Source organism: Pelophylax lessonae, assembly GCF_965119305.1.
Source record: "Pelophylax lessonae genome assembly, chromosome: 1".
Lineage (NCBI taxonomy): Eukaryota > Metazoa > Chordata > Amphibia > Anura > Ranidae > Pelophylax > Pelophylax lessonae.
The window spans coordinates 577,475,439-577,503,313 of record NC_138768.1 but is presented as its reverse complement, the minus strand read 5'-3'; the positions used below and the strand labels follow the sequence as shown (position 1 = coordinate 577,503,313).

Here is a 27,875-nt window from a genome sequence, read left to right as displayed (position 1 = left end):
TGGGAAAGATGAATATTACAACTGAAATGTAATATCTCTTCATTTTAAATTTGTGGTTGTATTTCTATTTAATAATTCAAATTGGCCTGTAAATAAAATGTTAAACGTTCAGAGAAATCCAATATACAATAAAATAAAATAGAATGGAGGTTACTGTATATGTTAAGTCTGAACTAATCAGTGTTTTTAATTCACAATGATTTTTACTTCTTGGATATTCATTTTTATCTGTACTTGGTTAATATTATTTCTTGTGATCACATAGTAGGTAATACTGTTAATTTGCCTATAGTCTTCTGTGTGGCGCTCTGGAAATTGTGTAGGTATGTGTGGTAACCAATGTGTTGGAGTGTGCTGCCACCTCTATATTTCCAAATGGAAATACTGAAATTAATAAAAAAAAAAGGGGGGGGGGGTGTGTGAGGTTGGCGCTTCTCTGGTGTGTGTTCAATCCATTATTAAACCAAAGTCAAGAATAAATGCAATACCAATAAATTCTAATAAATAAATAAATATTTATCAATGGTAAAAAAGTGCCATGGTGCTGGATAAAAAATACACCAAGTGCTGAAAAAGGGATGCCCTTCCTTAGCCACTAGAGGAAGTGGCGTGCACAAATAAATATGCAAGATGCAAATGTGAAATAAATAAATAGGTGATTTTGTAAAGTGCCAATGTGCTATTAAATGGAATATAGTGAAAAAATAAAGGTGCGCTGATAAACGTGCGTAAAGCTGCTACCAAGATATATATGTGATATAAATGTAAAGAAAGGTTGGTGCGCTAAACTTAAATTCCACAAATATATAAACAATGCATACAAATGTAAATATGGTGAAAAAATCAAAAGTCCATTCTCTTGTGACAACGTGCAAATGAATAAACTTTGAAGTGACTTGAAACGAATTGTGATTCCTGTAACTCGATAAATTGTGTATGACCACCACGTGAAACGATCCCCACCACCGACAAGCTGTTCTTCTTACCAGATAGACAGATATATACGTGAGTTGATTAATAATACAGCTACTCACTCCCCATGCAGCTTCACCCAAGGTGTGTGTGTAAGCCGCTTACCAGATATCAATATGGTTGAGCATGGGAATACAATCTCATCTCTTCAGAATCGAGGCTGTCTGTTGGTGTGGCGATCCCAATACAAAGTATAGTGTCTCCTTGTGACTTGCGTCTGGGCGCCTGCGGCGTTCTCGCAACAGAGTCTCGGTGCTTGCCGGTCACAGAGACACCCCCTCTGGGTCTGCGGTGGCTCCTTTTCCTCCCCTCACCTCTGAGGACTGCAGCAGCACACTGTCATGGCAAGATGGCGGCCGCCATGCGGTTACAGTGTTTTACACAGAGGGAGAGAGGAGAGTTGAAGATCTGGTAAGATCAGGTTCTATGAAGCAAACCTTGGTTTGCTTCATAGAACCTGATCTTACCAGATCTTCAACTCTCCTCTCTCCCTCTGTGTAAAACACTGTAACCGCATGGCGGCCGCCATCTTGCCATGACAGTGTGCTGCTGCAGTCCTCAGAGGTGAGGGGAGGAAAAGGAGCCACCGCAGACCCAGAGGGGGTGTCTCTGTGACCGGCAAGCACCGAGACTCTGTTGCGAGAACGCCGCAGGCGCCCAGACGCAAGTCACAAGGAGACACTATACTTTGTATTGGGATCGCCACACCAACAGACAGCCTCGATTCTGAAGAGATGAGATTGTATTCCCATGCTCAACCATATTGATATCTGGTAAGCGGCTTACACACACACCTTGGGTGAAGCTGCATGGGGAGTGAGTAGCTGTATTATTAATCAACTCACGTATATATCTGTCTATCTGGTAAGAAGAACAGCTTGTCGGTGGTGGGGATCGTTTCACGTGGTGGTCATACACAATTTATCGAGTTACAGGAATCACAATTCGTTTCAAGTCACTTCAAAGTTTATTCATTTGCACGTTGTCACAAGAGAATGGACTTTTGATTTTTCCACAATATTTACATTTGTATGCATTGTTTATATATTAAATGGAATACCTATATGATCAATTATCCCACTCGCATAATTATAGATGACAATAAATAAAACCAATGCAATACACTTGAGGTGACACCATTCAAATAAATAGTGCTGGTTCGTGATAGTGTTTTAAGAGTCCACAGTCCATACAATGGTAATCCTGTGTGAATTGCAGCTATTTCCAAATAGCTGAAAAAGTGCTTGTGCTTCTTTAATCCTTATATGAGTGTTCAAAATCAATGGGGAGCCTTCCCCGTGACCCTGTGCTGTGAAATATATCCAAACTTATGGTGATCGTGCTTTCTTTCTCCTTAGTGCATCAAGGCTTGTGCAGGTGCTTATCCCTATGGTAATGCACTCACCACAGATCCTTACCCCTGCAGGGGTATGTAGCCTTTATTGCAGTAAGGATGTATCCCTGGACTTCCCAGCTTTCCTACCGACTTCTTATGTTGCCATCAATCACATATGGATAAAATATAGCGATATGGAGAAAATATAGCGATACGCCCATAGTGTACTATGTTAAAATAATTTATTTATTACAAGAAAAATATCCACTAACAGTTAGGCAGTAAAAGATGCGGTTTCAGCAGACATCTGGGTCCGTGCATTCCACGGCCCTCAATATCCTCTAGCGGAAGTGGCGCAATTGGGTAGAAGATCCAGCTCCGCACCTAGAGTGGGATCTTCTACCCAATTGCGTCACTTCCGCTAGAGGATATTGAGGGCCGTGGAACGGATGGACCCGGATGTCTTCTGAAACCGCATCTTTTACTGCCTAACTGTGAGTGGATATTTTTCTTGTAATAAATAAATTTTTTTAACATACTACACTATGGGCTTATCGCTATATTTTCTCCATATGTAAGTGATGGCAACATAGGAAGTCGGTAGGAAAGCTGGGAAGTCCAGGGATACATCCTTACTGCAATAAAAGCTACATACCACTGCGGGGGTAAGGATCTGTGGTGAGGGCAATACCATAGGGGATTAGCACCTGCACGAGCCGTGATGCACTGAGGAGGAAGAAAGCACTATCACCATAAGTTTGGATAGATTTCACAGCACAGGATCACGGGGAAGGCTCCCCATTGATTTTGAACACTCATAAGGATTAAAGAAGCACAAGCACTTTTTCAGCTATTTGGAAATAGCTACAATTTACACAGGATTACCATTGTATGGACTGTGGACTGTTAAAACACTATCACGAACCAGTACTATTTATTTGATTGGTGTCACCTCAAGTGTATTGTATTGGTTTTATTTATTTATTTTCATCTATATAAGCACCTATAATTATGCCCATGGGATAATTGATCATATAGGTATTCCATTTAATAGCACATTGGCACGTTACAAAATCACCTATTTATTTATTTCACATTTGCATCTTGCATATTTATATGTGCACGCTACTCCCTCTAGTGGCTAAGGAAGGGCATCACTTTTTTAGCACTTGGCGTATTTTTTATCCGGCACCATGGCACTTTTTTACCATTATGAATATTTATTTGTTAGCATTTATTGTTAATGCACTTATTCTTGACTTTGGTTTAATATTGGATTGAACACACACCAGAGAAGCGCCAACCTCACCCAGCCCTTTTTTTATTCACATAAATGTTCAGGATTATGTGTAAAAAAAAAAAAAAAAAGAGGATATCATTATTTAGAGTATGCATACATGGCCAGTTAATAAGATTTTTTTTTTTAGCTCCATACCAATATGAAATCCAGTGGTGGCCAAACACTTATTCCTGGACCTTGATCAGTTTGATGACTACACTGATCTCCACACAAAGTATTGGTATGCTGTGCTTGCTTAAAGTATATATCAGGGGAAAATAAAAAGTAAAATAGCATGTAATGTGTGTACACATTTGTTGGCACTCTTCGTTAAAAAAAAAAAAAATCTAATTTTCCCAAAATAAAATAACTGGCATCCACCACTGTTTATTCCATATGTCATTAAAAAACAAAAAAACGTCAAAGTTTGATTTTGAATTAATTGAAAAAATGGATTTTTGTAAAATCTTACCGTAAAATCCTTTTCTCTTAGCTCATTGACAGACGTAGTCCTCGGTGATACACCACCTTCGGGTTATGTTGCCTCCACAGGAGCAGGACTAGACAGGAAATTAAAAAGCTCTGGCCACACCCTAGGGGCAGTCCCAGAGGGTATATCCTCTCTCTCTCTCTGCCTCAGCAAATCAGTTATGTGAAAAAGCAGTCTTTAGAGATTTTAACCCAACCCAACTCAAAAACAGAGGGGCGGGGACTACGTCTGTCAATGAGCTAAGAGAAAAGGATTTTACGGTAAGATTTTACAAAAATCCATTTTTCTCTAGCGCTCATTGACAGACGTAGTCCTCGGTGATACACCACCTTCGGGACGTCCCAGAGCAGTATCACAACTGAAGGGTGGGAAAATGAAATCAAATCCCAATCTAGAAGGCCCAACCGGTGCCAACTAGAAGTTTACAATGCTCATCCTTAATGATGAGACTCAACAAAAAAGAGAAAAATTTTCTTTTTTTTTTTTAAACAGAAAAAAACCCTCGAGGTAGACCCCCGGTCTCCTCAAATTGCGGCCTGAAAAACCTTGCGGCCAAATGAGGCATCCGCCGATGCCGTCACATCAATTTTATAGAATTTTGTAAAGGTATGTACCGACGACCAGGGTGCCGCCTTACATACCTGGACCACTGACGCCTGATGGCGAAAGGCCCAGGAAGTACTGAGCGTTCGAGTGGAGTGCGCCCTAACAGGGAACGGAGGACTCTGACCCTTAATAGAATAAGCCTGTACCACCGTCTGTCTAATCCATTTGGCAATGGTCGCGGCAGATGCAGGCAAACCCTTTCTGGGGCCATCCGTGATCACAAAAAGTGAATCCGTCTTACGGAAAGATTCCGTAGCTTTCAGGTATACCCTGATTGCCCGAACCACATCTAAGGAATGCAACGCATGTTCCCGATGATGCTTGGGCTGAGGACACAAGGAAGGTAGTACAATATCTTCATTCAGATGAAAATCTGAAACCACCTTAGGAAGAAAAGATGGCTTAGGATGAAGTACTACCTTATCCCTATGAATCACTAGGTATGGGGACTGGCATGATAATGCAGCCAGTTTTGACACCCTGCGAGCAGAAGTAATAGCCACCAAGAAGGCCACCTTCTGGGATAAAGTAAGCAAGGGAATCTCCCTGATGTTTTCAAAGAGAGGTTTCTGTAGAACCGACAAAACTAAATTAAGATCCCAGGGCGGTAAGGGCGCGCGGACTGGAGGAGCCAGGTGCCGCACCCCCTGGATGAAATTCCGCACCAAGGACTTGGTAGCTAAAGGTTTCTGAAAGAAGATTGCGAATGCTGAAACTTGACCCTTGATGGTGCTCAAGGCTAGCTTCTGCTCAACCCCTTGTTGCAAAAAGGCCAATATTCGAGTCACCGAATAGGTACGTGGAGGAAATCCTAAAGATTCGCACCACGCAATATAAGTCTTCCATGTGTGATAATAGACTTTGCTGGAAGTCGCTTTCCTTGCTTTAATAAGGGTAGGAATGACTGAAGTAGACAAACCTCTGTCCTTCAGTACTTGGGTCTCAATGGCCAGGCCATTAAACCCAGCGACTGTAAAGCATGATGGTAAATTGGTCCTTGAGACCACAGACACTCCCTGAGACGAAGTTCCCACGGAACGTCTACGACTAGCATGTCCAAGTCGGCCAGGCCGGCTTGAGGAGGCCAGCCTAGAATTTCTAGGACCACTGGCGCTGATAGAATCTGAACCAGGCGTCCCTAGAGGTATCTGGCCCCGACCATCCGAGAAAGTCTGGTCGTTTTCTGTTCCCACACATTTATCAGATACCTGATTGTTATCAGGAAGGGTGATCTTTTCTGGTTGAACCTCAGGGACCGAAGTCACCCGACTAGAGGCTACTTGGCCTATCTGGTCAACCAGATCCGATTCCTGTGAGGTATAGGGACTAATCTTAGGAAAAGGTAAAGGAAAAGATCTATTCAGGGAACGGTAACTACCGCTTCCTGTAGTACTTAAATGTTGGAAGGGAAGAATCGCACCGGTAGTAGTGGTTGATGCTCGATCTAATGTCCTGAATACTGGTGAAAACGTCCCCCCACCCTGAAACCGGGTGGGGGCGCACCTTCAGGCTGTGTACTCCTTTGCTTCGGGTTTGGCTGGGTTGGTCCTCTGCTTGTCCGACCAGCCCTTCTTGAACCCTCCTGGAGGAGTCTTGCCTTTCCCGCTAGTACCAGCCGGGCACCCTTTATGGGCGGTAAAGAAAGGTCCTCGCTTGTTGCGAGGTCCCTTAGCTTTAGCAGCCTGTGGCAAAAAGGTGCTCTTGCCCCCAGTGGCATCCTTAATGATTTCATCTAGGTTGGCCCCAAATAGACGATTCCCCTGAAAAGGGAGATTAGTCAAGGTCTTTTTGGAACCTAGGTCAGCTGACCAGCATTTTAACCACAGCACACGTCTGAGGATCACCGCTGACATAGATGCATGCCCTAATAAGGGAGTAGTGTCCAAGGCTGCGTCACAGATAAACTGTAGCCCTTGTATAATCTGTTCCATCAAATCAGATGTCTCCTGGGGAATATCTTTTCCCCTAAGGTCTTGGCGTACCATTTTCGCCCATTCCGTAAGTGTCTGGGAAACTAGACCAATAACAATTACTGGTCTAAATGCTGACCCTATCAGAGAGAAGATGGTGCGGGACTCTGCTTCCATCTTTCGATCCACCGGATCCTTAAAGGACGAAGTGTCCTCCACTGGGATAACTGTGGCTTTATTCAGCCTGGAAATAGGTGGATCCACCACTGGTGGTACCGTCCATTTCTTAATGATGGATTCCTCAAACGGATAGCGTCTAGCAATACGCTTGGAAATAGTAAAGGTACGTTTAGAATGCCCTTTAATCTGATTACCGAAACATTTAGGTACAGGAAAAACCTTCACCGTTTTGATGGGCTTATTAGTACCAAAAGGAATCTCTGTTTCAGTTGCCTCTGCCGGTAAAGCCTCAAGTTTTAAGGTTTCCTGCACTGCCACAACTAGTGCGTCCACCAATGCTTCTTCCTGAATAATAGCAGGAGAAGAAGCGTCCTCCTCACTGTCTGAGGGGGCTTTACCTGAGATAACAGCCCTTGCAGAGGAACCTGCAACTGCAGTGACCATCTCTGAATCTGAGTCAGAGGTGTCAGATAGTATAGGGGTAGGCGGGGGTCGCTTCCTTGACCCCCGTCCCTGACAGGCCGCCTCCACCCGAGCCACCATAGACTCCAAAATTGCTGTAAATGACTCTACACTCTGTGCACCGGCGGGTCCCGTGGCCCCCTCGAGGGAAACAGGTGGGGGAATATGTGTGGCAGGGTCCATGATAATTCCAGTCACTTCCTGGATAATATAATTCAAAAATAAAAACTTTTTTTTTTTTTTTTCAGACCCCCAGCGCCACAAAAAGCCCCTTAGTGTTACCTGCTAGGGATCCCTATCGATCGAGAGAGAGGCCCCCAGGCTCACCACTTGATGCTCAGAGTTTAACTGCAACAGGTTACAGCGCTGTCTTGACAAACAGGAAGTCTTTTGGCTGGCTGCCCAGGAAGAAAGGAGGCGGCTCCGCCCCTCTGCACGCCTTCCGGCGCCTCCCCTAGCTCCATGAGGTGTTTGGATCACCTCAAATATGGCCGCCCCCATGCTGGAGACACGAGGCTTACGCCAAAATGGCGGCTCGTGCGATCCAGCAAAAAAAATGGCGGCGGCCTGTACTGAATAGCGGTGTGCTGCAGGGCACACAACACTCTCTCTGCATGGGGATCTGGCGTGGTTGGCGGTACCGGCCCTGGCGGACCGCATGGCCATACGGGAGGCCTGCTAATAGCTGGAGATCTGATTAGGAAGGCAGTCTACATGTCCGTGGCTTCTGACTGGTAGGTAGCTTATTCTTATCACCGTAAGATTCCCAGAATGCCACAGATTATAATCTTTTTAACATGTATACAATTAGATTGTTAGCTCCCAAACCAAGCCTCCTGGCTTTTTGCACATAAAATCACACTCAAAGTCGGAGGATCTGTGTCATTTATAGGATAGAGAGGGACTCTATCTTACCATACAGAGAGGGGCCCGCGTTCACCACAAGACCTGTCAGGGGAAAAGGGGGAACATACTACTCACCATACCGGAACCAGGCGGGCACCAACTCCTGACAGTACCCCTCTCCACCGGGGCGGGAGGGCTGTCGACCGATATGGACGCCGTGACTCATGGTCTTTGGCGTTTCAGCGAGACGTTTAACTCGCGGGGTCAGTCCTTTAATGGGACTTTGTCTCGGCCGACCCAGCGCGGAGCTATGGCCTGCACGCGCTCGTAGGCTGAACTGGGGTGACCACCGGATCTCAACATCCAGCCCGTCGCCCAGTTCAGCTTTCTTGCTTGAAGATCTTACAGAAACACTGGAGAAAAAAAAAAAGCTGTCTAAAAAATCCTTTAAGAAAAAAATCTTGCCAGGACCTAAGATCCCAGCAAGGTATCTAGGTCCTTACTCCTAACTAGACAGAAAATAACTGATTTGCTGAGGCAGAGAGAGAGAGGATATACCCTCTGGGACTGCCCCTAGGGTGTGGCCAGAGCTTTTTAATTTCCTGTCTAGTCCTGCTCCTGTGGAGGCAACATAACCCGAAGGTGGTGTATCACCGAGGACTACGTCTGTCAATGAGCGCTAGAGAAATAAGTGTTTTCTGTAGCTCTCATTGAGCTTGTACGTAGTTTGGCCCACTCTTCTTGGGCAACTGTTCCAGCGGTTTCATTTCCTTCCATAGATGTTCATTAGAATTCAGATTAGGGCTCATAGAAGGCCACTTGCAATTACTCCAATGTTTTGTTCCTAGCAATTCTTATTAGCTTTTAGCTGTGTGTTCTGGATCATTATTCTGCCTTGAGGACTTATGACCAGCGATTGAGACAGAGACTTCGGACATTGGACAGTATGTTTCGCTCCAGAATTCCTTGATATCTTTGTGATTTTATTGTTTCCTGCACAGATTCAAGGCACCCCATACCTAACTCAGCACAGCAGCCCAGAAACGTAACCAAGCCTCCTTCGTGTTTAAAAGTTGGTATGGTGCTGCTTTTTTTGAAGGTTTTATTTTTTTAATCTATGACAACAGGGCCGACATGATTTGTCAAAAAGCTCCAATTTTGTCTCATCTGTCGAGAGGACATTCTCCCAAAAGTATTGTAGATTGTCAACCTGCATTTTAGCAAATGCCAGTCTGACTTTATGTTTTTCTTTTAACAGTGGAGTCCTCCTGCGTCTTCTTTTGCTGTTCAAACAGCAACAAACTGTACAATAAGATATTGATGTACCTTGACCTTGTAGTTCAGCTTGCATATCTTCATCCAACATTTGCACTATTATTCTTTTCAATCTGGAGAAGAGTCTTCTCTTGCTGCAATGTCTAGGGAGGCTAGCTACACTCCCATGGACCTTACAGTCTAACTCCAAGAATACTATGACTTTAAATAGTTAGTTGGCCCCAAATAAACTATTTCCCCTACTTATCAATGCAGTGGTGGTCAGTATGCTGTATATGGCTATGTGATCTGGCAGCAGTACAGGGACCTCTTGGCCGGCCCCCGGCACAAAATCAAATCAGGCAGAGTTCTGCTCAGCAATTCATAGAAAACCTTATATTTATATGAATGTATACAAGGCTTCCTCTGATTGGGTGAGTTAGAAAGGTGGGTGGATGATGTCAAGGTCTCCACCCTAGCCAATCTAAGAGACAGGAAGTCCCTGTACTGCCGGAACACACACCGGTATATTGCATGTAGCCGATGCTTCATACAGTTTATACAGTGCTGGAAGCTGCTCCATTGATTAGTAAAAGGAAATAGTTTAGGCCAGCTTGGTCCAAAGGAACTATTTAAAACTCATAGTATTTCTGGAGTTATACTTTAAACTTTCTTAATATTTGCATCTGAAGTCACAGGAACATCAAGCTGGTTGGAGATTTTCTTATAGCCTGTACCTTTGACATGCTGGTCTATAATTTTCTTTCTGATCTCCTCAGACAATTCTCTCCTTTACCTTTTCTGGTTCATCTTCAGTGTTGTGCACACGAGGATACTAAACAGCAGAGAGACTACGTTTTCCTAAATAGGCTGACTGACTGATTATGAGATTGAAGACGTGTTATACTAATCTTTTTCTACCAACAAATCTGGCCACTTTGATTATCCTTGTAGAAGGAGCAACGATTTATCCATTTTCACTCTTTCTTTGCTTTACTCTATGACATACCAAAGGCATGCAGGTATGCATGAGACAATGACTTGTAAGGGTACCAGCAAATTTGTTTATATGAATGTTTTTTAATTGAAATACTTTTCAGGTGGCATAAAGTATTGTTTTAATGAGCTGTAAGGATACCAACAAATGTGTATACACATCTCTCTTATAGCATCTCTCCTCTGATTCCTACTGTAATAAACTGTATTTTAATTGTACTGTCTGCCCTTATGTTGTAAAGCGCTGCATAAACTGTTGGCGCTATATAAAAATCCTGTATAATTATAATAATAATAATTTTTAATACCTTTAAACATTCTGCTAGTATAGAAAAATACCTGATGATCCTAATTTTCGGTTTGGGCTGACCACTGCATTTTCTTCTCTGAAATGCCAAAGTAGCGTTGTCAGCCATGTCTGCTGGACTACACAACTCTGTTCCTCTCCCTCACATGCACATATTGTTTTCCCCGTAAACCAGTGATGCTGCCTTGACTCCCAGGAGCCTGCCTACGCACCACATCTTTGTAGCAAAATAATTCTTCGGCGATGTAGGTACGGGGGCCTGCCTACATCAAGAGCTAAGCTCCCAGCAGTTACCTCTGGAAGAATTGCACAAGCTTGGTGATAATGTCACAGGGATTTTTAAAACCCTTTCTTCCTACAGAAGCAAAAGTAAAAAACATATTGCTGGGACAAGCTCTGGGGAAGATGGGGGGGGGGGTAAATTTGGGTAAGGCCTAGATTTATTTTTGAGGTCCCATAGATATTAGAGTGGATTCCAGTGTTTTTGTCTTAATCCGTTTAGAATGATGTTTTGATTAACATTTAGGTATTTGTGACAAATGCAGATAGGACTATGCTGGCAGAAAATGCAAGATAAAAAACTCCAGGTGTCGAATATTTATATGTATAATTATAAAAAAAATGTAAATGTGATGAAAAACATCTAGCTGTATACTAAATCACTGATGTACAGCAGCACTGTACACATATTTTACAAAAAAGTGCTAAAAAGCAGAAGCTACCCAATATTGATTTTCAGGGTATTGGGAACACACATGTACTAGATCACTTAAGCTAACTGACCGCAGGAAGTGTCATTGTTATTAAATGAGTCCTGGAAAAATGTACATTTGTGTTTTAATAGGGCTAATTGGCAAATGATTTCCAGGATTTTCTTTGCTTCTTCCTCTATAGATCAATAAAAGGCCAAATAAAGAATGGCATTGTGTGCAGATTAAATTATAACGAAGATAAGATTAGATGAGCTTAACCCTTAACTCGATCATGCTTCAAGACTACATGAAATAGCAGATAAGTCCTGTGATTATGTCACGTTGATTTTACCTGATTTAATTAGTTAACTGCTGACAAATGACAGAAATGTTACACTAGGTACATAGCAAGCAAACATAAATCACCCCAGCAACACAGGTGACCACACCCAAGTAGTCTTTCCCCTCTAAGGACACTAGCAAAAAGATCCCTCAGTAACAGACTGACTCTACCAATTTTAATTCTCCGCTAATCTCTCGTTACACATAACAGATCCTAAACGTGTTCATCATATTTGTTTTGGTAATGTGAGAGAAGTGATCAAGAGGAGACACTTATGCCTAGTACACAATATGAGAATATCAGACAAATTATCTGGGGTTTTTTTTGTTTTTTTGCTAGTCTCTTATTGAAAATCAATAGGTTACTACAGTTACGAAAATTTGTGTATGACAATACAACTTTAGAAACTATGTAATGTGTTGTATTGTAATCTATTCTTTTGTTTCCGAGCATGCTCAGTCTTGGTCACACAATTTTTTTCATATACAAATATTATACTAATTACACGAAAATCGTTTGTTATGTTATTGTATGAGAAAAATATTTTAGCTTGTGCCTTCAGCTAATTTTACATGAACTGTTGTGATCGTCTCTCGAAAGCTGTGTACTAACGATCAGATTATTGCTCCGAAAGTGGTATTTTTCACCCAATTTTCTCATCGTGTGTACTAGGCATAAGGGAAACAAATTAAACATACTAAAGGACGGTTTTTCACACAGCAAAAATATTTCAGCTAATTTTGAACTCACAATATAAATAAAATTCTAAAAATTTCCGCGCTAATGCGATGAGTGAAAGAATGATAAATGTCAGCAGCCAACACAAAATCAACCAACAGTGACTCAAAATATTAATAAAACGTAAAAGTGTAGCGCTAGAAGTATTAATAATCACAACAATGATGAATAGTGTCCAAATGAATGAAGAACTAATAATCACAATGATGTGTATATAGGGAAAAAAGAAGAAAAAAAGTGTCCAAATGAATAAGTCCCAAAAAAAACTGATGTGAAATCAAATCATAAATCCGCATGCACAATATTCCAAGGGGGGATTCTTCCCGTGACACCAAGGGTATGTGGAGGAAAGGAACACCTCTGTGATGGGGTATGATAAGCAGCTAACCAGATTTCCATGGCTGCTCAACTTAATGAGTCAGCCTCTTCCAGCTATTAATCAAGACCACTGAAGATCTGATGTTACGTGGATACTTATTCGATTCAAATGGACCACCTCTCAAGATGCATGAAGGGATCAGTACAGGATAAACACTCCTCAGTATTTTTCATCAGTCATAAATGAATATGTAAGGAAAAAGAAAGCGAGGCCCATAGCGTGATCCCGTTTAAAAATTATAATCTTATTTATTAAAAAATAGTACTCACAATGTAGCATAAATAGACAGGCATATCGAATGGTTGTACAAGGGATGAAAGTGCGGCGTCCCGCGGACTGTCCCAGGTAACAAAATAGTGAAGGCCGGCTAAGTTTCGAGGGGCGTGTGGACGTTGCGTCTGGAGTCAATAGACTTGAGACGAAACGTTGGCGACTCCAGACGCAACGTCCACACGCCCCTCGAAACTTAGCCGGCCTTCACTATTTTGTTACCTGGGACAGTCCGCGGGACGCCGCACTTTCATCCCTTGTACAACCATTCGATATACCTGTCTATTTATGCTACATTGTGAGTACTATTTTTTAATAAATAAGATTATAATTTTTAAACGGGATCACGCTATGGGCCTCGCTTTCTTTTTCCTTACATATTCATTTATGACCGATGAAAAATACTGAGGAGTGTTTATCCTGTACTGATCCCTTCATGCATCTTGAGAGGTGGTCCATTTGAATCGAATAAGTATCCACGTAACATCAGATCTTCAGTGGTCTTGATTAATAGCTGGGAGAGGCTGACTCATTAAGTTGAGCAGCCATGGAAATCTGGTAAGCTGCTTATCATACCCCATCACAGAGGTGTTCCTTTCCTCCACATACCCTTGGTGTCACGGGAAGAATCCCCCCTTGGAATATTGTGCATGCGGATTTAGGATTTGATTTCACATCAGTTTTTTTTGGGACTTATTCATTTGGACACTTTTTTCTCCTTTTTTCCCTATATACACATTATTGTGATTATTAGTTCTTCATTCATTTGGACACTATTCATCATTGTTGTGATTAATACTTCTAGCACTACACTTTTACGTTTTATTAATTTTGAACCCACGCACTTTATAATTCCAGCACTCGTAAAGTAAACCAAAAGTAGAAAATAACGGCTGATTTTCCATCAAATCCAGTGTATTAGCACTTGCTTTAAGTGGAGAATGTGCTCTATGCAGCAGTGTTTGCTCCGTAGTTCTTCAATGTCGGTACATGCATGGATACCTTACCAAACATTTTATTATGTATTTTTTCTGTATGTATGAATTCTGGCTCACCTCTGAATTTCAATAGTGTCTATATCAGAAGTCTTCAAACTATGGCCCTCCAGTTGTTCAGGAACTACAATTCCCATCATGCCTAGTCATGTCTGTGAATGTCAGAGTTTTGCAATGCCTCATGGGATGTGTAGTTCCGCAACAGCTGGAGGGCCGTAGTTTGAAGACCCCTGGATATGCTTTGACAATTATACTGCAGGAAATCACAAGAGGACCAGAGAATTTAGGGAGCCTCATACCAGATACTGTATGCATGCATGTATCCTTGTCCTTTGCATAGCAGAGATCAGGAGATAAAGTTTTACCTCCAAATATATTTTCTATAGATCAAGTATGTGGGTCTGTGTTGCTGTATTGACAACCCCATAAGAATGTTGCTAGCCTTGTTTGTTTTTAGCATTATTTTATAATAGTGATCTTAGTGAATAACTGAGATCAAGCAGTTAAGAAGTGCAGCAGAAAGCAAAGCCATTACAAGCTAAACAGGCACAGAACCTTTTACCCAGAATGCACTGTGATGACCACCACAACGTGTATATGGTCATATATCCTCCTGTTATCTTCCCTCCTTCTACAGATTATTTGACAGTATAAAATAACTGTGGAGGACAGCCTCCAATAATAAGTGGAGGAATAATTAAGCACATGACCATCAAGATGTACAAGTCATGATCAACAAAAAGTAAATTTTGTAGCATCAAATAAAAGATCCTGTGCCTAAAAGTATAATCAGATACAATAGAAGAGATCTAAATATGTAACTACAGCGAAAACATGTTTATTTTACAAAATGCCCATTAGCTCTCATTAGTACATTTTCTCTGCAGGTTGTGACACCTCTGATTAATGTCATTTTGTATTTTACAGTGGACATAGTGTCAACTGGGAGGAAGGATTTCAAAAACAAAATCAGAATGACTGTACACAGCAGCATTATGTAATAGGTTAACGACTTCCAATAAAAGATATCACCACCTGCAAGAGGTTAGGCAATTGGCTGGCACCAGAGACACCAAGATGGCATCACCGCTGCTTGTGACTAGAACTACAGCAAGCAATCATTTCTTCACCACTGCTTCCGGAGCTGATCCACTTCCAGCTGGAGGCTCTCAATCTTGTCGCCAAATTCTTGTTTGAAGAGACGATTGGCTTCCTCGGCTGACTGTCTGTCTCGCTCTGAAACTCGGAGTCTGGGTTTGAGCCACATGAATGGGTAATAAAAAATAAAAAGCAATGGGGGGTGGTGGGGACAGGGACAAGGCTACTTTAATAACTAAAATAACTGAAAAAAACTCAAATCAAAATACTGTTAAAAAGAATAAAGGATCAGAATGGATAGGAAACAGGAAAAATAAATTAAATGAATAAGTGCTAGAAAATGAAATTAAGTTCTTAATGGTGAATCAGGCAAAAGATGACCTATAGGCATGTATTAACTACCACTGTAGTTTTCTGTTAAGGAATTGGGTTTGTGTTGCTTGTATTACTTATTTTAGGTGTTTAATACAAAATTATACTTATTTCTTAGCTATTGGGCCACCACACAGAATCTCATAGGGCACTGCCAGATTTTAGGTCTTTTTAGGCCCTGCCAGAAACACATTTAGCCCTGGTTCACACCGGCACAGCTTTGAAATTGCGCTACTTCAATGCAATTTCAAAGCAGCACATCAGTGCGATTTGCACTGCCGATTTCATTGCGGCTTCAGACTTCATTTAACAGAAATCAATGCAAGTCACAATGAAATCAGTAAAAAGTAGTGCAGGAACCTTTTTCATAATCGCTTTGACAGGAATCACGGCGATATGAACAGTTCCATTGCCGGCAATGGGGTGCAACTTGTCATGGGATTTGGGACTATTAAATGGTATGACAACTTGCACTGGTGTGAAAAGGGGCTAATTTGATACAATTAATGCAAAGGGAATTACTTACAATAAAAAGCAGGTCAAGAAAGCTGCTAGCAGAAATGGTAGCACACAGACACATACTTACCCCTATGCAATGTGACAACAGTTGTTACAACTCATTGTGGCTTGCAAAAAACATTTTGCCATTGTTCCGTTCTATACTCATCCAATGTACACATTCAGTAAAGATTTCCCCATCTCAACGCAGATTTCTACAGCCGAATTACCTCCAGAACGACATACAACTAATCCCTTTTAAACAATCTATTGGAACATCTGTTGAATACTGATGGCTTTCTGTCTTGTTTACTGTCAGCTGTGATCGTAATCCTAAAATAGGTAAGACTTGTGCAATGGAGACATACAGTATATCCATGGATGCCTTTCATATATACTTTTGCTAAAGCTGGCCATATACAGAGCAAATTTTGGTTATTTCTTGATGAACTGGACAAAATTCAAGACGTGGGTGGCCCTGTTGGCAGGCACCCTCCTGCCCAACAGCTTAACATCTTTCTAGCAAAAAGTTGGAAGACCTGGGCTTCCAATGGCTGCATTCCAATGGCTGCATTCTAATCAGATGCAGCCATTGTTCAGGTATTTTTAAAGCCCCAGGTGCGGGCTGGCATAATACAATAGCCAGCAGAGAAGATTTGTTCATCCACATTGTTTAGTGTGGTTGGAGGAATCGGATAGATTTCTTAACAACCTAAAGGCCCCATGAACACTGGACGTTTTAAAAACGCCAATAGCATTAGCTGCAGAATGAGTTTTGCAGTGTTTTTCAATGGTTTTTTAAGAAAACCTGTACTCCCACAAAAGCTTATGGCTCAAAAACGCTAATGAACGCTGAATAGCTGCATTTTTTCAGCTTTTATCAGAGTTCGAATGTTTTTACAGCTGGAAAAACTTCTTAAAACCCACTAGTTCTGGAGTTTTTTTCCAGTCAGAAAACACCCCTGCCAAAAACTGCTGATAACAGCTTTTGTGTGTATGGACACATAGGATAACATACTTGGGAGTTTACTGGCTGCAGAAAAAAAAACATCTGAAGCCAAAAACAGCAGCTGTAAAAATGTCCAGTGTGCATGAGGCCTAAAGCCTAGTGCACACTACTAGTTTCTGTTTGTTTGAAAGAAAAAAAAAAAACTGACAGCTCAGGAGTCGCTGAACTAACTATCCGATGTTAGTACAGCGATCTCCCCTGCTCTGCTATTGTGTTCTGACAGGGGGGATTGAACCCCCCCCCCCCCCCAGGACGGTCCGGTCAGCGCTCTCAGCCATTGGCTGAAAGTGCTGAACGGGAGCTGATCGGCAGACCTTTTCCAGTTATGCCCCTGTATGGCTGGCTTCTGTCAGAACGGCTGCAGTACACACGGGTCAAATGTCAGCCGGTTTCTATTGAACAGGCCCGATGCCCCCTGACATTCAGTCAATGTGTACTAGGACACATCAGTAATCTGCTGGAGAATCTTTAAACATGAATGTGTACAGAATAAAGCCTTTCGTTTCACACCAGTTTTTTTATTATCCTGATTCATATTTGTTGAGCCCCTAGCTAACTTGATGCAAAGCAACACTTTCTTAGTTAAAGCAGAATTCCACGACTACCCCCCCTTCAAGAAATTAAAAGTCAGCAGCTATACATACTGTAGCTGCTGACTTTTAATATTATGACACTTACCTGTCCTGGAGTCCAGCCATGTCGGCACCCCAGCCGATGTTTCCATTGGCTGTCGGGTGCTTCCGCCCCCATTGCCGGTAAGGGAACCCGGCAGTGAAGCCTTGCGGCTTCACAGCCAGGTCCCTGCTGAGCATGCGCAAAGCACGCTGCTCTCAGTAATTGGCCATGAAGCAGAGGGAGGAGTAGGGGGCCAAACCTCTGAGGAACCTCGCCGCGGCAAGGTCCGACGGAAGTGGGGACAGGGTACCTGTCAAAAACAGGTACCCGCTCCCCCCTGAAAGGTGCCAATTGTGGCACCAGGGAGGGGGGGGGGAGACAGATAAGCGGAAGTTCCACTTTTACCTCTTGTAACAAACTTACTCTCCAAGTACAAGTAATACTGATGATGTGCAAAGTGTAGCAACCCAATGGCAATTAGTCGTAAGCATCTGCTAATTGAACCTACTACAGTAAACTGAATTTTGGCTTTTATGGAACACTGTACTGTGCAATTCTTTATGGTTTTTGCAAAGGAAAATAGAGCGTCTAAGGCCCCTTTCACACTTGTGCGACTTTACCTTCGACCTGGGACTGCAAAGTCGCATGACAAGTCATACTCCATGATTTCCAATGAGTACCGTTCATATCTGTACAATTTCAAGTCACAATGACTTCAAAGTAGTCCCTGCACTACTTTGGGCCGATTTTAATGCGTTTTGAGGTCCAAAGACATAGGCATTGGTTCAAGTCCAGTCAAAATTGTGGTAAAATCGCCCAGCTTTTAGGTCGCACAAGTGTGAAAGGGGCCTTAAAGATACCCTGTCACAAAATCTTCAGTTCAACAAAAAATAATCCCTAAGGATATGTACATTTAAAGGATAAGTCCACCCTAACACTAAAATCCCTGCATCTACAGATCTTCACGACCTAACACTAACCCATCTAGCCCTGTAAAGAAGAAATCAGTATACTTACCTTCTTTTAAGCCGATTCGCCCCGATCCCATGCGGAGCTGTCAGGCGTGGCTTCGCTGTGGAGGCTGGTGCAGAGGACACAACCAACGGAAGCCCCATAATAAGTCTATGGGTGATGTCACTTCCCATTCATTTCACAGCCGTTGTCGGCTGTGTCCTCTGCAGGGCTCCTGCCACTGGAGATTGGATCAGATCGGCTTTAAAAAAGGTATTTATACTGATTTCTTCTTTACAGGGCTAGATAGGTTAGGGTTAGATAGTGGAGATCTATTGATAGGTTAGGGTTAGATAGTGGAGATCTATAGAGGAAGGGATTTTAGTTTTAGGGTGGAGTTATCCTTTAACATATTAAAGACAGTTTTACCTATAAAAAAAAAAGTCTCGTTTAGACATGAAAAAGCCCCGAGACTGCTGGGCGCTGCCATCCTTGACGTTATGCAACTCCAGCAAGTGACACTCTATAACATTTCCCTTTGCTCCTCCCCTGGCAGTTACTTAAAAGGTTCGTGTAGGGAGGTGACAGGAGGGGTGGAAGAGCTGGGCCAACCCAATGAGTATTTAGGCACTCTCAGAAAAACAGAGGGTTATAATACGGGAGAGGGAAAAATGCTAGAGAATGGATTCTTCTGAAGAAGCCACATTTTTTAGAGATTTTAAAAGCACATTGCAAGTCAATAAAAACTACATACAGCGGGGAAAAAAATATTTGATCCCCTGCAGATTTTTTAAGTGTGTCCACTTACAAAGGAATGAAGGGTCTATAAATTTTTAGCATAGTTGTATTTTAAATGATAGAGATAGAATATCAATCAAAAATCCAGAAAAAAATACACATGATAAAAATGTTAGAAATAGAGTTGCAGTTCAGTTAGTAAATATGCATTTGATCCCCAAGCAAAGCATGACTTAGTACATGGTGGAGAAACCCTTGTTGGCAAGCACAGAGGTAAGACATTTCTTGTAGTTGGTTATCAGATTTAAACTACAAACAGTCACTTCCAGCGGCATGAGGTCCTCTGCAGTTAGATGCAAAGTGAACAGCAGCAAATCCAAATGCTTGGTGGATGCAGCCCTCCACAGCGTGGGTAATCCAAAGTGAATGCTACAAAACAAATGGACAAGAAGGCACATGCACCTAGTTCACTAGCTGTGTGCGCCTTCTTGTCCATTTATTTTGTAGGATTCACTGTGGTTACCAGGTCTGCACACATCTCAGGAGGGATTTTGGTCCACTTTACAGATCTTCTCTGAACCCTTAAGGTTTCTTGGCTGTCGCTTGGCGAATCAAAGTTTTAGCTCCCTCCATACATTTTCTATAGGATTAAGGTCTGGAGACTGGCTAGGCCACGTCATGACCTTAATATGTGCTTCTTCTTGATCGACTTCTTTGTTGCCTTGGCGGTATGTTTTGGGTCATTGTCATGCTGGAAGATTCATCCACGATTCATCTTCAGTGTTTTGGCTGAGGGAAGAAGGTTCTCATCTAAGATTTTACAATACATGGCTCAGTACATTGGCCCCTCAATGCGGCAAAGTCAGCCTATACCTTAAAAGAGAAACTGCCCCAAAGCAGAATGTTTCCACCTCTGTGCTTGACTTTAGGCATGATGTTCTTAGAGTCATAGTCATTTTTCTTCCTCCAAACATGGCGAGTCAAGTTCATGCCAAAGAGATCAATTTTGGATTTCATCTGACCACAGCACATTCTCCCAATCCTTCCCTGAATTATTTAGATGTTCATTTGCAAACTTCAGACAGGCATGCACATGTGCTTTCTTGAGGAGGGGGCCTTGGATTTTAAACCATGGCGGTGTACTGTGTTACCAGCGGTTTGTTTGGTGACTGTAGTAAAAACTGCTTTGAGATCATTCTGTGTAGTTCTGGGTTGATCCCTCACTTTTCTTATGATCATCCTTACCCCATGAGGCAAAATCTTGCATGGAGCTCCAGACAGAGGGCAATTGATGCTTATTTTGTACTGGTATTTCTTTAATTTGCAAATAAGCACTCTAACAGCTGTCTGCTTCTCACCAAGCTTCTTGCCGATGGTCTTGTAGTCCTATTCCAGCCTTGTGCAGGTCTACAATTTTGTCCCTGAAGTCCTTTGACTTGTCCATGATCGTGAGACTTGAATGGAAGAAAGAGATTCTGTGGACAGGCGTCTTTTATACACAGTTGTTGTTAGGAAGACCTTCCTAAATTGGCAGGACTCATCTGTGTACCACATAAGCACATACTATAGCCAGTCTGTGGGAGTCATAATTATTGTTGGTTGGTAGGGGATCAAATACTTATTTTACTCACTGAACTGCAACTCAATTTATAACATTTGTATCATGTGTTTTTTCTGGATTTTTGGCTGATATTCCATCTCTATAATTTAAAATACATCTATGATAATAATTATAGACCTTTCATTTCTTTGTAAGTGGGCAAACTTACAGAATCTGCAGGGGATCAAATAATTATTTTCGCCACTGTATGGAAACAAAATACACTGCAAGTAAGCTTTTAAAATACCTGTTTGGCTGTGCTTTTACCAGCAAATTTTTAAGTCTGTGACCAGGTCTCTTTCAGTGGCTAAGCAGATGGCACCCTTATTTAATTTCTGATATTTTTCTTGTAATTAATTCTAGCCAAACCAGAGTGCCTGGATGTAAGGCTTAGCTCAGTACACCAAAATACTGTGCAATGTTTACACTAAGCTCAGGCAATGATAGGTAAGCCTCAGCAGTGACATCACAGCCTGACCAGACACTGGATCTTCTATGCAGAGAGAATACAAGTGAACAGGACACACCATGAAGGGCAAGGCTGCACACCTGAAGGAAACCTGCCTGGCTGTCATTAGGATTTAACATCTTCATAATTCCCTGTATTGCCGAATAGGAACAAGTATGCTGAGAAGAACTGATTTTTCTCTAAATTTTCCCAACCTACACACTTGTTTCAGATCGGTGACTTGAAAAGAAATGAAGCCAGGGGGTTAGAATACCAGTCAAATGACCAAGCATTTTCAGGAGACCAGCAATGGCAGGCAAGAATTTTTTTTTTATAATAATTCGCATATTATTTATAGTATAGCACACATTTGTCACAACTGATGTTTTAGCAGTTGTTGTTATTGATTCATTTTTGATTGTTTTAATATGATATTATTTAGCGCAGCACTAAGGTTTGTTTTATTATAGCTCTAAGAGGGTCCTTACATGTTTCAGCGGCTTACAAATCAATCCTGACATGGCAACTTTAAGAGCCGGTACACATTAGCGCGACTTGTCAGTCTGACAAGTCGCACTCCCTCGCGGTCCATTGACCGCAACAGGACCCGTTCTAATAGGAGCGACACAAGTCGCTCCAACTTAGAAAAAGGGTCCTGTACTATTTTGGGGCGACCTCGGAGCGACTTGCATAGACTTCCATTATGTGAAGTCCCTGCAAGTCACTCCAAAGTCGTGGTGCAATGTAATGTACAAGTCGCCCCCGAAGTAGTAAGGAGTCGTGTCACGCTAATGTGAACCGGCTCTAATCTATTTCTCTGTTCCTTTATTTTAGTTATTGAAAAATAGAAACAATTAACAAAGAAATGGTTTTAAAAAGTTTATTTGGCAAATATTTCAGGGTTCTAACAAAGATTCCATCTATAGTGAGAGGGTAGGAGAAAAAAGGAGAACAGAACAGAGGAGCCATGGCTTCAAAATGCAGCAGTTTCCAAATAAACGGTAGGCAACATTTAACATCTATGTAGTAGCTAGTAACTGGGCAGGTTTCCTCCCTTCCTCCTGCTACCAAGTTGCTCTGTTAGTGTTGTTCAGTGGTTGCTTATTGGGCACCTATTGATGCTTGTGTAGTAGTTTACACGCTGCGCTACTTAAGGTTTTTGCCTGCTTCACCAAATCCTTTTCACTATTTTGTCAGTTTTAAAAGGTAAGCAAGGTTTAAAATGAACAAAAATAAAGTCAGATGACAGGTGAGGGTAAATGATTAATAAAGCAGATAGAGAACATCAAGAAAAAAAATGATCAGTTGAACATTTAATACAACTTAAGACAGCAATAAAAAAATGCATACAGCAAACATACAATATGTGACTTATTCAGTAATTCAGTATTACAGTTGAAAAGCAATGATGATGTGTGAAGAGATGAAATTTATAACAGACAAGCAGATATTAAATTTCCTGGTGTCAGATGAGTGAGGACGAATTCTGATTGATTGCTGCTGGTTACTTTTCTGAGCTGCCTAACTTGCTGATTATTCCTGACAGAATTCAGCAGAATGGTTTAAAAATGTCACAAAATATCATGCACTCAACTTCAGTCAAAATCTTTTTAGGTCAGGTAGATTAGGGGGAAGCATTAGAACTTTTTAATTCTGTTTGTGGCCTTATTGGAGACATTTATTATAACTTCCTGTCTCTTTGACAGGTGCTTTTAGATTAATTGCGGAAGGAGCAGAAACTATGTCAAGTTTTTACTGCCATTTGTGACCCCACTGGGGAGAGTCACCCTCTATCTACCACTTTCACTGAGACTAAAACTTAGGATAAAAGGAAGTTGACATCAGAACAAAAGAGTGTAAATCTTCTAATGGGGACACTTCCTCTAGTGTCAACTAAGGATGGGCTCAGGAGTGTTTGGATTGTACCAGCCAGGAAGCCGCCACTACACACTGCCAACCATAGGCAATGAGGCATTTCTGGGCCCACAGCTGCACATTCACATGCTGCCTATGATTGGCAGTGTGCAGTGACGGCTTCCTAGCGGGTAGGATTCTGACAAGCCCGATCCCATTATTAGTGGCAACAAAGTAGGTATTTCCTTCGCCATGGAGAGACCTCTTTTCACCACTTCAAAGGAAGTGAAGGAAATTCCCCCAAATGGGACATTTTAAAAAAAAAAAAAAAATCAAAGCTGGTTATAAATTGATCAGCGGGCTGATAGAAAAAAAAAAATGAATGGATTCCCCCATTCACACAAGCAAGGTGAATGGTGGAATCCTCCCACTGCGCTACTGTATTTTAACAGAAGGGACTCCTATGCTGGCTGCAGTGCTGATCGAACATTTTTTCAATAGACCCATGCGTGAGAAGAAAAAAATTGTATATAGATATACTTTAAAGAATACCCAAACCCATAAAAACAAAAACAACGTAAATTATTTAAGGTAACCAGTGCTTTGATGTGGAAGCTGCATTTGTTTTTCCTTTTTTTTTTTTTTTTATTCTTTTTAAGTTGTTCTAAGGTCAGAAGTTTTTTAACCTGAATGGATGGTATTCATTCAGGTAAAAAAACCTTCTTTGTGGAGCTTCCCCTCTAACCCTCTCTTATACTTACCTGAGCCTGATGTCAACCCAGCACTGTGCACAAGAGCAGGATCATTGCTCTGCCTCTCCTCACTAACTCAGGCACAGCAGCACTTGCTGCTGTCAATCATAGTCTATAAGGAGGGAGCGGGGCCGAGTCACAATGTGTGTGTCAATGGACATACAGAGCACGGCTCTGGGATCTAACTGTCATGAGTGACCCCATAGCAAGCAGCTTGCTGTGGGGGGGACTCTGCAGGTGGGAGGAGCCAGGATCAAAGAGGCTGCTCTGTTGCCCAGAGCAGGTTTAAGTAGAACATATTTATTTACAAAATAAATCTCTTTAAAATCACTTCAGGGCCGGTTCACATTAGTGCGATCACAGAGATCGCATGTAATCCGTAGTGCACTGCTCCTAAATTACATGCGATCTTTGTGCGGTGCAAATTTCAGCCATACAGTTTGTATGGCTGAATTCGCACCGCAATCGCACTAAACACGCACATGACCCTTTTTTTTATCTGCAGCAGAATTGGATCGCATGGTGGTTCACACTAGTGTGATCCGATTCTGTGCAAACTTGCATATCGCACTGCAATATGCGATCTCAACTGGGGATGTCGTTAACTTTTAACCACTTTACCGCTGAGTACTTGAATAGTACTGCGGCAAAGTGGCTCGTTCCCGTCTGACGACGTAGACCTACGTCGCCAGTCTCCTCCCCTGTAGGCGGCACTCGCGCGCCGCCGGAGGCGCGCTCCCGCTGTTTTCATTCACAGCGGGAGTCGGGCCAGGGGAGGAGCAGCGGCGATCGCCGCTGCTCTGCCCCGATCGTCGGGGATCTAGTGTGGAGATCCGCCCGCCTGTGTAAACACAAGCGGGCAGATCTCCTCAGTGACAGGGAGTGACAGATCGGACTGTTCAGCATAGCTGGACATCCGATCTGTCCTTGTCTCACACAGTCACCTCCCCCCCCACACGTCAGTAAGCACCAGGCATACATTAACCCCTCCCTCTCCAATAAAATTAACCCCTTCCCTGCCAGTGTCATTTTTACAGTAACAGTGCATATGTATAGCACTGATTACTGCAGTAATGTCATTGGTACCCCCAAAAGTGTCAAAAATGTCAGTCAAGGGTCCGATCTGTCCGCCGCAATGTCGCAGTCCCGCAAAAAAAAAAAAAAATCGCAGATCGCCGCCATTACTCGTTAAAAAAAACATGGGTAGCAGAAAACAAATTGGCCAAAAATGTTTAAAAAAATTGGTTTTTACATCTTTTTTGGGGGGAATTTCATATAAAAAAATGTTAAAAATATTGTTATTTTTTCAAAATAAACGCTCTTTTTTTGTTTATAGCGCAAAAAGTAAAAATCGCACAGGTGATCAAATACCACCAAAAGAAAGCTCTATTTGTGGGAAAAAAAGGACATCAATTTCGTTTGGGTACGGCATCGCACGACCGCGCAATTGTCAGTTAAAGTCACACAGCGCCGAATCGCAAAAAGTGGCCCAGACGTAAGACAGCAAAATGCTCTAGTGGTAAAGTGGTTAATTGACACCCCCTGCGTATCGCATATGGCAGTGTGAACTGTCAGGGGTGCGGATGCGATGCGGGAACATTTTTTAATATATAGGTTTGTTCTTCTGTTATGTTATTTTTGTCTTTTTTAACCATATGGCAATAAAGTTGTATATATTTTTTTACATAGTGGAGTTGGGATTGCATCCCTCCAACCATATACATACCGATATAGTCCCGCTTTCCTGGACCTCTCTTGGTCCTTGGTGTTTTCTTTTTTGTTGTTCTACTATTGGGGATGATGGCATGTACATCACGGTACTATATTTTTGTACTAGAACATGCTGCATATTCGCAGCGTTCCCGCATCGCAGAAGTGTGAACAGGGACTTAAGGATTGTATCCTTTATTTTTCTAATCAGTAACCCATTTCTGTTCTCTTTGCGTCTACACTCACTTCTCCAAGGTATCTATGAAAAGAACCATGGTTGTCACACAGGCTGGAGCCTTTGTTCATTTTCATTATTTGGATAGTTGATGGAACTTATAGTTTACAAAACAGAGATAACACTATGCTTTTTCTCAGTGACAAATGGCACTGCATTTCTGGTAAGACCAATAGGTATTTTCTGTACTCACTAATAGGAATGTAGCAACCACATCTAAAGATTTTTTTTTTTGTTTTTGGGTTTAGATACAGGACATGCCCAATGTGACAAAATAAGATCATCAGACCTGTGAAGTGTAAATAAAAGCAAAGCATACAGCTGTGTATTTTAGTTGTGTGTCATTGAATAGATGATGGTGTGTGTGTTTACCTGTGCTCCAGCAGTTTAATGGTGGCGGCCATCTGATTGGTCCTTTCTTCTAAGCGGCTGTTTAACTCGGTCTTCTGTTTCACTGCCAGATCAGAACTCTGCCAAAGAAGCGACATAGCCACTATTAAAAGAAAGTCTCTTCAAAAGAAAAAAAATACAAAAACATAACCTGAGTAAGCTTTCACTGGCATTTTATTTGTTGGATATAACGTGTCCACATTATGGGGCACCTATGGAAGTCTCTCACTATATGGTCTAATATTACCCTGAACCTACATATAATAAATAGGCTGGATGACTTGAACTTCGCTTAAAAGCACTAGATGTTTGAAACTTTCGGGACAGAAACCTAGGATTTATTCCTTAAAGACTGGATTGTGTAGTATTGTGAGGTACAAGGGGAAAGCCAACTACTGCACAAAGTATATTTTGGTATAGTAATATGTGGTGAAGCTGTCCATACTACTCAATAATATATGTGAATAAATAACAGTATGTGAGGCCTTTTTATATCTCACCATTCAAGTGCTGGTAATCCACAACCTAGTAATGCAAAAATACAAGTAGCTGACACCTCTCGGTGTTCAAGCTGGGTATACACGATTCGTTTTTTTTCCGGCTGAACGAAAAAAATAAAATAAAAAAGGATTCCCCCATCCACACAAGCAAGGTGGATGGAGGAATCCTCCCCTCTGTGATCTTGTATTCTGAAAGCGTGGATTCTTCGCTGTTAGAATACACTGATCATCGCTGAAGCCCATGATTGAATGAAGGTTTTCCACCAATCCCATTTGACAGGAGTCGACTTCTGTCGAACTGGGAGAGGTCTAAACCCAGATCAAAATTCGTCCAGTCCCTGTTAAATTTGATCCTTGGTCACCCACCAGTAGTCAGATATGTCTGCAAAAGAAGAGTTTAGCAAAGTTAGTGATAAGCAGCTGGGAAGGAATGGTGTGGGTGCACAAAGCTGGCTTATGATAAATGGTAATCTACCTTTTTGGTTATCGGTGTGTCTATGGTTTGGAAAAATACAAAGAGCAGAGCTCGGGTTAAGGGAGGGAGGTTAACAATAACAAAGCTATGTCTTTGAATGCACTTCATAATGGTGATTTGGCTCCTGACCTGCAGTTTAAAGGCGAGTTCATGCTTTAAGGCCCTGAGGTCGTCAAGTTGTTGTCTGAGAGCTGCTAGTGCATCTTGCTTCTCACAAACATCCTTATCCAGCATCTTCATGGCCATCTCCATCTCTTGTCTCATTCCTATCTGCACTTCTAGTTCTTTTTCTATATCCTGTAAATATATTTGTCAAAAATAAGAATTTAAATCAGCAAAAATGTATTATAATTAAACAACTTGCTTCACCTAAATTATGCAGATGAGTATAGCATGCAGTTAACATTAAATTCCATGAAACTCTTGCGCGGTGCAGTTACTACCTCTGTCCCTTATATTTTCTTCTAAACAAGAGAAAAGAAAAAAGGATTTGTACAAGGGTTACTATTCTATAACTATTCTCACAGCCATCAGTACTGGATGGCTGTCTGGGTAGGGACAGATGGAAAGGTATT

The 27,875-nt window shown here is 41.8% G+C and overlaps 1 protein-coding gene across 7 annotated transcripts in view; it reads right to left on the bottom strand.

The window, feature by feature from the left end:
• Positions 1–27,875, bottom strand: part of RUFY3 (RUN and FYVE domain containing 3) — a 388,583-nt gene that overhangs the window by 11,759 nt on the left and 348,949 nt on the right. For 5 of the 7 annotated variants that reach the window (XM_082258987.1, XM_082258988.1, XM_082258989.1 and 2 more), the window contains 3 exons: positions 27,430–27,597; positions 26,308–26,405; positions 15,186–15,305 (listed from right to left, as the gene is read on the bottom strand). In XM_082258987.1, coding sequence (XP_082115113.1) covers positions 15,186–15,305; positions 26,308–26,405; positions 27,430–27,597 — 386 coding nt within the window. Of the gene's footprint in view, positions 1–15,185; positions 15,306–22,250; positions 22,570–26,307; positions 26,406–27,429; positions 27,598–27,875 lie in introns of those variants that run through there. The other 2 variants (XM_082258991.1, XM_082258992.1) reach the window with 1 other exon arrangement.